Genomic DNA, 10,131 nt, shown 5'->3' on the forward strand with positions numbered 1-10,131 from the left:
AAAAACAAAATTCTTTTGAAAAAGGCAGTTATATATTGGCGCGTTGATTGAAAAGTTGGTTAAATAATAGCGCATGAAGTAAATTAGGTTAAAGAGACTTGTATGGACTTATATGTGTAAATAACTTGGACTTATACGTTTAAATAACTTATATGTGAAAAATATTTGTTTATTGACATTTATGTTTTAAAATTAATACCACATTTATGTTTTAATAAATCGAATATGTATTAGTGTAAATTGAATTTAATTGATTCGATTTATATAGAATTACAAACAAAATAAACATGTAACACAATTTAATTTAGGATATCTATCTAATATTAATTCTTAATCTATTTATCTATCTAATTTATTCTAAAATATATTAAATTTATTTTAGGCGTTAAATACGTACCTAGCTAAATTTATAATATAATAATATATGTAATAAAGTGTAATTTATTATTTAACTTTTTTAAAAAATATTAGATTGATAGCCAAAAAATGCAAAAAACCAAAAATTAAAAGTAGTTGCTAAAAGAAAACACTTTAATACTCTTTATAATAGTTATAGATTATAAATTAATTTTTCAAAAAGAGTAAATTGAAGGGAGAAATATTTTGAAGAAGGATGTGAATGTGATGTATATTTGTTATTTGAGGAACTAATTAACTAAATGAATTAGAGAGAAATTCCATAAAAAAAATGAATTAAAGAGAAATTGAACCAAATAGAATAAAACAGAGAGAGAGAGAAACAGAGATCGCGTGACAGAGAAGAAAAAGGACTGCTACCCGGCCGCACCACCGCACCGCACCGCACCGCCGAACTGCTCATCCGTCTTCATCGATCCCGTTCAAGAGGATCTGTAGCTTGGCACTTGGAAATGAAGATCCCTTCCCAATAGTGCCTGATTTTGGGGTAAATCATTTGATTATGGTGTTAAGATCTGATCTTGTGATTCTAAAGTTAATTCAATTTGTGTTTATGGTTTCAGTTCTTGGATTCATTTAATGGTTATCGTTGTTTCAATTGGTGTAATCTGTTGCTGGAAATGACATAAATATCCTTTCGAATAGTTAGTAGTGTTTACAGTGATTGCATTGTGTGGGCATTTGTTGTTGAATAATTTGAAGCTCTCTTTGATTTTTGCCTGGTTTTGTGACTTTTCAAGTTCAAATTTCTAATCAGGAAAATGGAGATACGAGCAATTTGAGGAAAGGAGATATATATTGTTTTAAAGCTAGTATTATTACATGTTCTCTCTATAACAGTTTGGTATAGTTTCTAAAATATTCAGTATGAAAATGGTGACGAAACTTGCTGAGAAATGAAATTCATCATTGTATGAACATACGACAGCAGTTGATACTTGGATAGTTGGATGTATAGACTAGATGCTATACATTGTTTCCCCCTTACCTTTTCACTTTGAAGTCTTGTTCCCCTTTATTCAAACCTTATGATGCGTCTGACAAGTTGCGGTGTAGACGTGTGGTGCTGTCCCTCAACTGCATTTGCTTTTGCTAACTATCATCTATTCTTTCAAAATAGAGGGATAGGGTTCAACAATTGTAGTGATAATAGAGGGGAATAAATGACACTTCATAAACATGACAGTGGCTAAGGGAAAGGGACAATAACAAGATTAACAAGCCATACTAGTGTCTGTAATTGTTTTTCACTGCACCAATTTCAAGGTTGCTAGCCTAGCCATGGCTAGTTTATGTTAGCTGCCTGTGTCTAGTCTGTGAACTAGTATTTTCTTAGTCATACTGTTTTTTGAGTAATGTGTTATAACTTTGTGTGGCATTTGTAGTGTTGAATTTGGCGGAACTTAGTTTGTGCATTACCCATGGAGGGATTGATTTCTAGCTATTTTTTTCCTTCTCACTTTGCCTCAATATGTTTGCTTCTCTGTGAGAAAATATAGTTTAAATTTACCAAATATCTGATTTATATAAAATTCTGGGCAGTTTAGTAGCTGGCCCAATTGGCAACAAGAACTGAGAGAAGAGTAATGAATGAAAAGATGCGATGAGCCATCACACAAGATAGATTCAATCAGGTGTATCAAGTTCAATTCTACTTAGCATGGGGACTTATCCACGTTTACCGTGTAGAACAGTACTTGTATTCCTCTTTATGGTAATCTCTTTATCTCCTTTCAATTTTGCGTTGTTGTTTACTACCCGCATCTCTATGTAACTGGTTAATAAATGGAATGGAATCTCTATTCACTCTTTTAATTTTGTCAGCAGGTTTTGTTTTATGGTGCATCAGTTTCTTCATACATTTCAGCAACCAAGTAATAAGTCCATCCTTTCCTTTGATATCATTGGATATTAATGATCTTACCTTGTCAAGTTTCTGTTGACATCTTATCAAAAATAAATTCAGTTGACATCACCTCATAAAAATTTTTCAGCGAAAGTGATATCAGAGGATCTCAGGCCCTCTATGATTGCGACCAATGTCATCACACAAAGGTGTGTTCATCTCAGATGTTGTTTGACATGTCAATCAACTTTGAAACCAACTAGAAGTAACCTGTTATTATCTTAGTGTCTTTAGTAGAGAGTGTTTCGTGTCATGATACACCTCTTGTAATTTTGATCATGTTGCTAATGCTGTGCAAGCAGGAACAAGACATTTTTCTGACTAGAGTCCACAGTTCTCCCGATGAGAAGGTATTGATAGACAGTTAATGTATATTCACGGTAGAGAAGCAGTAATAGTGCTTATAGAGTAATGATTGTATACAGGACATTGATATAATTGCAACATACAGCGATGCATCTGGCCATTTTCAACTGGCTAGGTTGAAAATGAGGGACTTATCTGATTCCTGGATTTGGGAAAACCCTACTAATGAAAATAATGAACATCAAACGAGATCCCAGGTACTCTAGTTTGATTTCATTTATATAATCTGGAATGATTTAGATCTGGTGCACATGACTCTGATAGATGAATTACATAAGCTATCAACATGCATGTAGGAACTGGTGGAATCATTTCCAACTGATTCAAGATTTAAAGACACTTCGAAGCTCTCCGTAGGTGAGAAAATTTCTAAAGAAAACAGAGTGAAAAGCACCCATTCCCTGTCATTGACTCCAATGAAGATCAAGCGCAGGGTAATTATCAAATTCCACTGTTTGCGTCTCAGTCAAACAAAAATGATAGAGATTAGAGAAAGCTTGTTGGTTCTATTCCCTGTTTTCTTGTTTTTGTTGTCGTTTTTTTTTTCTCTGTTGATTTTTGCTTCTTTTAATAGTTTTCAATCCCTTAGATGATGCGACAAGAAAGAAGGAAAGCTCGTGCTGCTGTGCTTGTACAGCAGGACAAAGAAACTGAAAATCACATCGTGTCAGCAGCAGTTGAGCGCTCAGAAGGATTTCATACCACTAAAAAGGGAAAGTATAGTATATGGAGGGTAGAATACGAGAATCCAAATTCCGACTCAACTCTGAAACTCATGCGAGATCAAATTATAATGGCCAAAGCATATAGCAACATTGCAAAGTCTATGAACAAAACTGTTCTTTACAGTGTGCTTGTTAAACACTTCAAAGAAAGTGAACAAGCTATAGGTGAAGCCAATTCTGATGCTGAGCTTCAGCCTGGGTATTTTTCACATTGCATCACTCTTATTTATTAGGTTTGTTAAGTTGTTTCAAACATGAAAAATTCATATTTCTTTTCTTGGCTTTCCTAGAGCATTTGATCAAGCAAAAGCTATGGGTCATATTCTTTCTGAAGCAAAGGACCAACTATATGACTGCCCCTTGGTAGCAAGAAAGTTAAGGGCTACACTTCAGTCTATGGAAGACAATGTGAACGTACAGAGAAAAAGAAGTGCATTCTTGATTCAGCTTGCTGCAAAAACAGTGCCTAGACAATTGCATTGTCTTCCCCTTCAACTTGCAGCAGATTATTACCTGCAGGGCTATCATAAGAAAGGAAGTCTTGACGACCAGAAGATTGAAGATCCATCGCTTTACCACTATGCTATATTTTCTGATAATGTACTGGCTACATCTGTGGTTGTCAATTCTACGGTGCAGAATGCAAAGGATCCTGAGAAGCAAGTATTCCATATAGTAACTGATAAATTAAATTTTGCAGCAATGAGGATGTGGTTTCTTGTCAACCCTCCTGCTAATGCAACCATTGAAGTTCAGAATATCGATGATTTCAAGTGGTTGAATTCTTCATATTGTTCTGTCCTACGTCAACTTGAATCGGCGAGAATTAAGGAATACTACTTTAAAGCTAATAATCCTTCCTCACTTTCTGCTGGATCTGACAATTTGAAATACAGAAATCCCAAGTATTTATCGATGCTAAATCACCTAAGGTTCTACCTTCCCGAAGTTTATCCGAAATTAAACAAAGTTCTATTCTTGGATGATGACATTGTAGTGCAGAAAGATTTGACACCTCTTTGGTCTGTTGATCTGAAAGGAATGGTTAATGGTGCAGTGGAGACATGCAAGGAGAGCTTCCATAGGTTTGATAAATACCTCAACTTTAGTAATCCACTGATCTCCAAAAATTTCAGCCCGAAAGCTTGTGGCTGGGCATTTGGTATGAATATGTTCGACCTGATAGAGTGGAAGAAACGGAATATCACAGGAATATATCATCGGTGGCAAGACATGGTAAGTTTTGCTTGCCTTCGTCCTCTTCCTTCATATCTCTCCAAATATATCTTAATATTTTCGATGTTTCTTTTCCTTTGAATATCATTTTACGAAATTGGTTGCACTCTTGCATTTGTGTTTGTTTTCCTGAAACTGTGTTCATTTCAGTTCCTGGAGCCAAATCTCAATCTTTTGTGTGCGTGAACTTATCATTTCTTCTTGGCAGATCTGGAATTGATTGTTTTTCTTTTCTGCAGAACGAGGATAGAACCCTCTGGAAGCTCGGAACGTTACCTCCTGGACTAATAACCTTTTATAATCTGACCTATCCGTTAGACCGAGGCTGGCATGTCTTGGGACTCGGCTATGATCCAGCTCTGAACCTAACAGAGATTGAGAATGCTGCTGTGATTCACTACAATGGAAACTATAAGCCATGGTTGAATCTTGCTGTTTCCAAATATCAATCATATTGGTCCAGATATGTTATGTTCGATAATCCATATATTAGAGTTTGCAACCTCAGCTAATTTGCCAATTTAGTTTCCTACCTCACTAACAGATTATATGTACTTTTTGGAAAATGGACACACACATGTAATATATTTGCTTCTCAAATACCAGTTGTCAACATTTTTCAAATGAGAAATTGGCATTTGGTAAAGTCTAACCCCGAAGCTCTTCATAGATTCTAATATATCTACAAAATTTGATAGATAAATTTCTGAGATTGACATAGTAATTAAGCAAAAAATCAACAGAGAGAATAGTTTAGTCTTGAGTCTATAGTAGCATTTTTTACTGTTTACTTTAAATAATTATTTTTAGTAAAATATCTATTTACTGTTGTCAATTTTTTTGTTTTTTACGGCATCTCCTAGACTGGCAGGTAAAAAACTGATCTGTCGCGAATTAAAAATCCATTTAAGAGTTTTCAGAAATCCATTTAAGAGTTTTCTGATGGCCAAAGTATCTATGTATTATTATTAATTACTAAAAAATATATATTCTTCACGTCACGTCAATAGAAGTGTTCAAATTATAATGTCTATACCCCTTAACAAGTTTTCTTGACAAGGAGCCATTTTAATAAATTAGAATTTTACTTTATTATTATTTTTAAACAACAGCAAATCAATTTCTTTCATTTATCAAAAGAGGGTTTTAAGAAGTTATAGTAGCATTAAGGTATTATTAAAAATACAACTCTAGCATGTTTATGGATGAAATTTCTGCTTGCTAAACAACAGCAAATCAATTTCTTTGGTTTATTTCCCCTTCAGAGACTATCATAACAGCTTCTGACTGGCCATAACACCTTACAGTTAAAACTAAAAGCATTATTTTTTGCTCATCTTAATTATCATATTTTTTGTATAAAGTAGAATGCTTTGCACCATTGTTGTCTTAATCACTATTATTATGTTTAATTAATTTTGCGACAGTTAATACGAATTTGGCCGTCGTTCCCTGTCAAAGGGCTAAGGTTTGCCATCTTGACCATGGCGTTTGCAAAGTCGAGAAAGAAGCTTGCAGGGTTGTTGCTATAGCTGGTGACCTGAGAATCAGTGGAACCACCACCGAAGAGTTGCTGATCAGAGTGTAGAAGGCCTTTTTGGTTGACAAGGTTCTTAAAGTAGGCATTGTCAAATAGGACAGTGGTGGTGGCATCGAGCGGCGAAAGGTTGGTGTCGCCGCCAGTGGTTGGACAATTCTGCCTCAGTGATGTTGCCAAAGTTGAATCAATGCTTGTTTCGTTGTAAAGCCTTCCTCGAAATAATTGGCATCTGGCTTCCCCTGTTGTGTGAGCTCCTACACATGAAAATGTTAATACACTCCTTACATAATCATATATAATCAAATTAAAATCATATAAATTCTACTAAAAACATGCGAGGAGAGTTATGTCAAAAATATCAATTTTACCAAACTTTAAATGTAAAATAAAATAAGTCTATTAGAGAGCCGATAAAAAAAATAGCCAACTTTAGTCAATAACCAATTATTGGACCACAATCAAACAAATTCACTCATTATTTTTTTGGAAATGATCTTTTTTCTCATTCTCACTTCTTTCTCGGAACACCACAATTTCATCTATTGCTACTGTCAATCAGCCACTTGTTGATATGTCTTCATCTGTCTTAAATCCTAAACATTAAATTTCCTAAAAAATTCTAAATTTCAAACGCTTAATTGGTTTTTATTTGTTTCACTTTTAAATTTTTTTTACTTGAATTATGGATGTTTTTATTATTTTTACATTTTAGTTTCGAATGTTTATTTATGATGTTCATTTCTTTCCAATTGTTGCATGTTTTTAAAATTTTTTAAATTAATTGACTGAAATAATATTAGTTCTCTAGACTTTTCAGAATAAAATTATTTTCTAAACATATGAATCAAATAATGTGTTAGTTAAAGCCTAGACAAAGAGAAATTACAAATTAGTGCATAAGATTTCAAAAAGAGAGTGGACAGCAAGTATGATAATGGAAATGAGAGTAATATAATTACCTGAGAGGGCAACCATCTCATTGGTGTTAAAGCCCTTATTTGAAAAAGCAGAGATAAGTTGATTTAGATCCATCAAAGGGGAAGGGATATCTTTAGTGGCATCATCTTTACTTGCACTCATTGAGTCTCTTCTGCCTAACCCAACATTCCATGATGGACCCCCCAACTGAAAATTAAATAATCAAAGGATATCTCAACTTAGACTTGTTTTAGTAAAATTTATGGTAAAGGTCTTTGTATTTTTTAAAAATGCAAGTTTTTTATGTTATGTTTAATAAATTAAAAAAGATTATGTGCTTATATTTGTAATTTTTAAAAGATATAAATATTTTTAAAAATAGTTTGTACTTATCAAAATTAAAAATTCTAATATAATCTTATACATTAATTAATATTTAAATTTAATTCTTATATAAATATCTTTTATAGAACTTTTAAATTTTAAAAATTATTTTACCAAATGTATTCATTATTGTTTGTGCTTATTAAGAGTCATATTTAATTTAATTTATTAAATAGAGATGTTATAACTTTTAAAAATAAATTTTTATAAATTATTTTTAAAAAATAAAAATTTTACCAAAACAAGTCTTAATATAAGAAATACCAGTCACAGAGAAGTTTAGAAGCATATTTTTTTTTAAATTAAAAAAAAAAACAAGTATAAAGTGAGTTTCTAAAGAATTGCAATGTCAGGAATTTATAAGTTTAGACAAATATTTTAGAGGCTTATTTAATATGTTTTTTACTAGAGATTTTTAAGTACATCCGCGTAAAATTTCTCAAGAGCATACTTGATTTTTTTTTTTTTTAGGATTCTATAAGTTTATTGCAAAATTTTCCGTCATATTCTTTCCTAGTATATATTAATAAATATCTCAATAACTAAGATATGAATTGTATGTTACCTACATCAAAATGTGAATATATGACTATATTAGAAGTGACAACAGTTGTTTGTAAACCTAACAAACAATAACTTATAAGATTTCTATTATTTGGGATTTTGTATTAACCTGATTTTAAAACTATAGTAATAATTAGTTATTAAGAAGAATTATATATGGAATTGAACTTACTGCAAGAACAGAATCACGTGCGGCAAGAGCAAGAATATCAGCACAAGAAACAACACTGGGACAAGCAGCTTCAACCTTAGTTTTAATATCATCAATTACATCAAAACCTCGGAGAGAATTCACATTCGGACCAGCTGTCTTCTCTCCAGTAAAACTTGATGTGTCATCTAATAGAACCGATCCATCACATCCCTACAATGCAAGTTTAATATGAAAATGTAATTTAGCTCATTTTTCTAGTGATGAGATTATCAAGCATCTTAATATATAAGACAAACAATTATAAGATAATTATTTATTAAATATTTAATTACTCTCTTTGTTTCAATTAAATCCCTATATTATTTTTTAATTGAATTTTTATATTATTTTTTATTTTGTAATTAGATTCTTTTCATATTAAAAATATTAAAATTAATAGAATATTTTTTTTCAAAATACATACAATTAAAAATTTAATTAAATTTTTAATTATAAATACTTTCAATTTATAAAAAGATATTTAGTTAATTTTAATAATTTTACACTAAAAAAAATTTAATTACAAAATTAAAAACAATATAAAAATTTAATTAAAAAAATATATAAATACCTAATTAAAATTTAATAAAATTATAGGACCAACAATATAATTAACCCTTCATTAAATCACCAACAGTATATATGGCACCACAAAGTTTAATTATATAACTGATGCATGCATCAAACTGACGATGATAATAGTAACAAAGCACTACTACAACTTTGACTTTAGTCAACAATATTTTAGAGCAATATTTGAAAATATATATTGCCTGGAAATTAAACCTTTATTTTTCGTTCTATCTTGAATAGTAAAATTTGGAAACAATTTTTATTAGTTACTACCAAAGTATATTACAAAAATTAGACTAACAACCTAGTGTGACACATGATAATGCTAAAAAGACAATAACTAAATCAAAATTAACTTATTTAATTTATCTATAATTTTATACGTATAATAATGATAATTATATATTTATTATATCTAAAACTACACAATTATTTACAATTATATACTTTTCTGCCAAATATTATTGTATACCCACGGTAAAAGAAAATTGCTTGTGATATTGGTTTCTCTTAAAATAAAATAATATATAGATGCATGAGCATGATGAGAATGAAAGTGAAAGATGAGACGTGCATTGACAAAGCAATCATGGAAATGAAGACGGAGCAAGGATGCACCCATGCGGTGCTCTTTGGCAACTGCACTCATCACTGCACTTCTTATTATGGAGAGTGCTTGTGGACATGTTTTGTAATAATAATTTGAGCTTAATTCAGAAGATGCAATGCTAAACATAATGCAAACTAAAATAATTGACATGCAAAAACGTGCCATTTTCCCTAAAGACTAAGATATTTTAGCTTCACCACTTAGAAGAAGAATAAAGTGATTATTACTCTCACTTTGCTCTATTGTGTTAAGTAAAACCCTATGCTCCTAAAGCTTTATTTATAGTGATGGTATACTGCTATTGCGCGCTCCATTTTTGACTTTGTAATATAGAGATTCTTAATCAGTCAAACATAGTCCACTAGTACTTCATTCTAGAAAAAGGAAACACAAATAAGCAATGTTAAAAAGCTAATACTTTTAGTATAAAAAAAGAATTGATTAATATTAGTTCAAATATAAGTTAAAAATTTAAAAAAAAGTGTTGGTCACCTACTACTACTACTATTATCCAACAAATACAATAGAAGTAATTTAATTAGTATATATAAATATATTTTAATTTTTTTCAACTTTCATTTATACACCTATTTATAATAATTTATAGCATATTATATATGCAATAAGCATTTAATAATTTTCAAACTTAGTTTAGTCTTAAATTTCTTTTGAAATTGATCATGTTTTAATTTAATATGA

General features: G+C 31.0%; 2 protein-coding genes across 10 annotated transcripts; one reads left to right on the top strand and one right to left on the bottom strand.

Annotated features, from left to right (window-relative positions):
- Positions 1–558: 558 nt before the first annotated feature.
- On the top strand, positions 559–5,353 carry LOC112702703 (probable galacturonosyltransferase 3). Of its 9 annotated transcripts, none has more exons than XM_025753853.3 (10): positions 559–904; positions 1,965–2,131; positions 2,242–2,291; positions 2,412–2,472; positions 2,626–2,673; positions 2,749–2,886; positions 2,986–3,123; positions 3,279–3,613; positions 3,705–4,650; positions 4,890–5,353. In XM_025753853.3, exons 2-10 carry the CDS (start codon positions 2,078–2,080, stop codon positions 5,160–5,162), a joined length of 2,043 nt encoding a protein of 680 aa, XP_025609638.1. In that variant the 5' UTR covers positions 559–904; positions 1,965–2,077; the 3' UTR covers positions 5,163–5,353. The 9 variants fall into 9 exon arrangements, with proteins under 9 accessions (XP_025609638.1, XP_025609640.1, XP_025609639.1 ...); XM_025753855.3 differs by having other exon boundaries at positions 2,245–2,291; XM_025753854.3 differs by having other exon boundaries at positions 562–904; positions 1,960–2,131; positions 2,245–2,291.
- A 441-nt stretch (positions 5,354–5,794) lies between these two features.
- On the bottom strand, positions 5,795–9,685 carry LOC112702704 (cationic peroxidase 1-like). The gene is made up of 4 exons (XM_025753857.3): positions 9,397–9,685; positions 8,229–8,420; positions 7,150–7,315; positions 5,795–6,444 (listed from the first exon to the last, which is right to left on the bottom strand). Exons 1-4 carry the CDS (start codon positions 9,595–9,597, stop codon positions 6,059–6,061), a joined length of 945 nt encoding a protein of 314 aa, XP_025609642.1. The 5' UTR covers positions 9,598–9,685; the 3' UTR covers positions 5,795–6,058.
- Between the last annotated feature and the right edge of the window lie 446 nt (positions 9,686–10,131).

Source organism: Arachis hypogaea, chromosome 7, assembly GCF_003086295.3.
Source record: "Arachis hypogaea cultivar Tifrunner chromosome 7, arahy.Tifrunner.gnm2.J5K5, whole genome shotgun sequence".
NCBI classification, from domain to species: Eukaryota; Viridiplantae; Streptophyta; class Magnoliopsida; order Fabales; family Fabaceae; genus Arachis; species Arachis hypogaea.

Bases quoted from the DNA above. Each gene is read 5' to 3' on its own strand.
- LOC112702703 (XM_025753853.3), top strand. From the start codon at position 2,078: ATGGGGACTTATCCACGTTTACCGTGTAGAACAGTACTTGTATTCCTC. The intron at 2,473-2,625 runs GTGTGTTCATCT...CTGTGCAAGCAG, and splicing joins ACCAATGTCATCACACAAAG to GAACAAGACATTTTTCTGAC. The intron at 3,614-3,704 runs GTATTTTTCACA...TGGCTTTCCTAG, and splicing joins GATGCTGAGCTTCAGCCTGG to AGCATTTGATCAAGCAAAAG.
- LOC112702704 (XM_025753857.3), bottom strand. From the start codon at position 9,597: ATGGCACGTTTTTGCATGTCAATTATTTTAGTTTGCATTATGTTTAGC. The intron at 8,421-9,396 runs GCACGTCTCATC...CTTGCATTGTAG, and splicing joins TCCATGATTGCTTTGTCAAT to GGATGTGATGGATCGGTTCT. The intron at 6,445-7,149 runs GTAATTATATTA...TTTCATGTGTAG, and splicing joins TGAGATGGTTGCCCTCTCAG to GAGCTCACACAACAGGGGAA.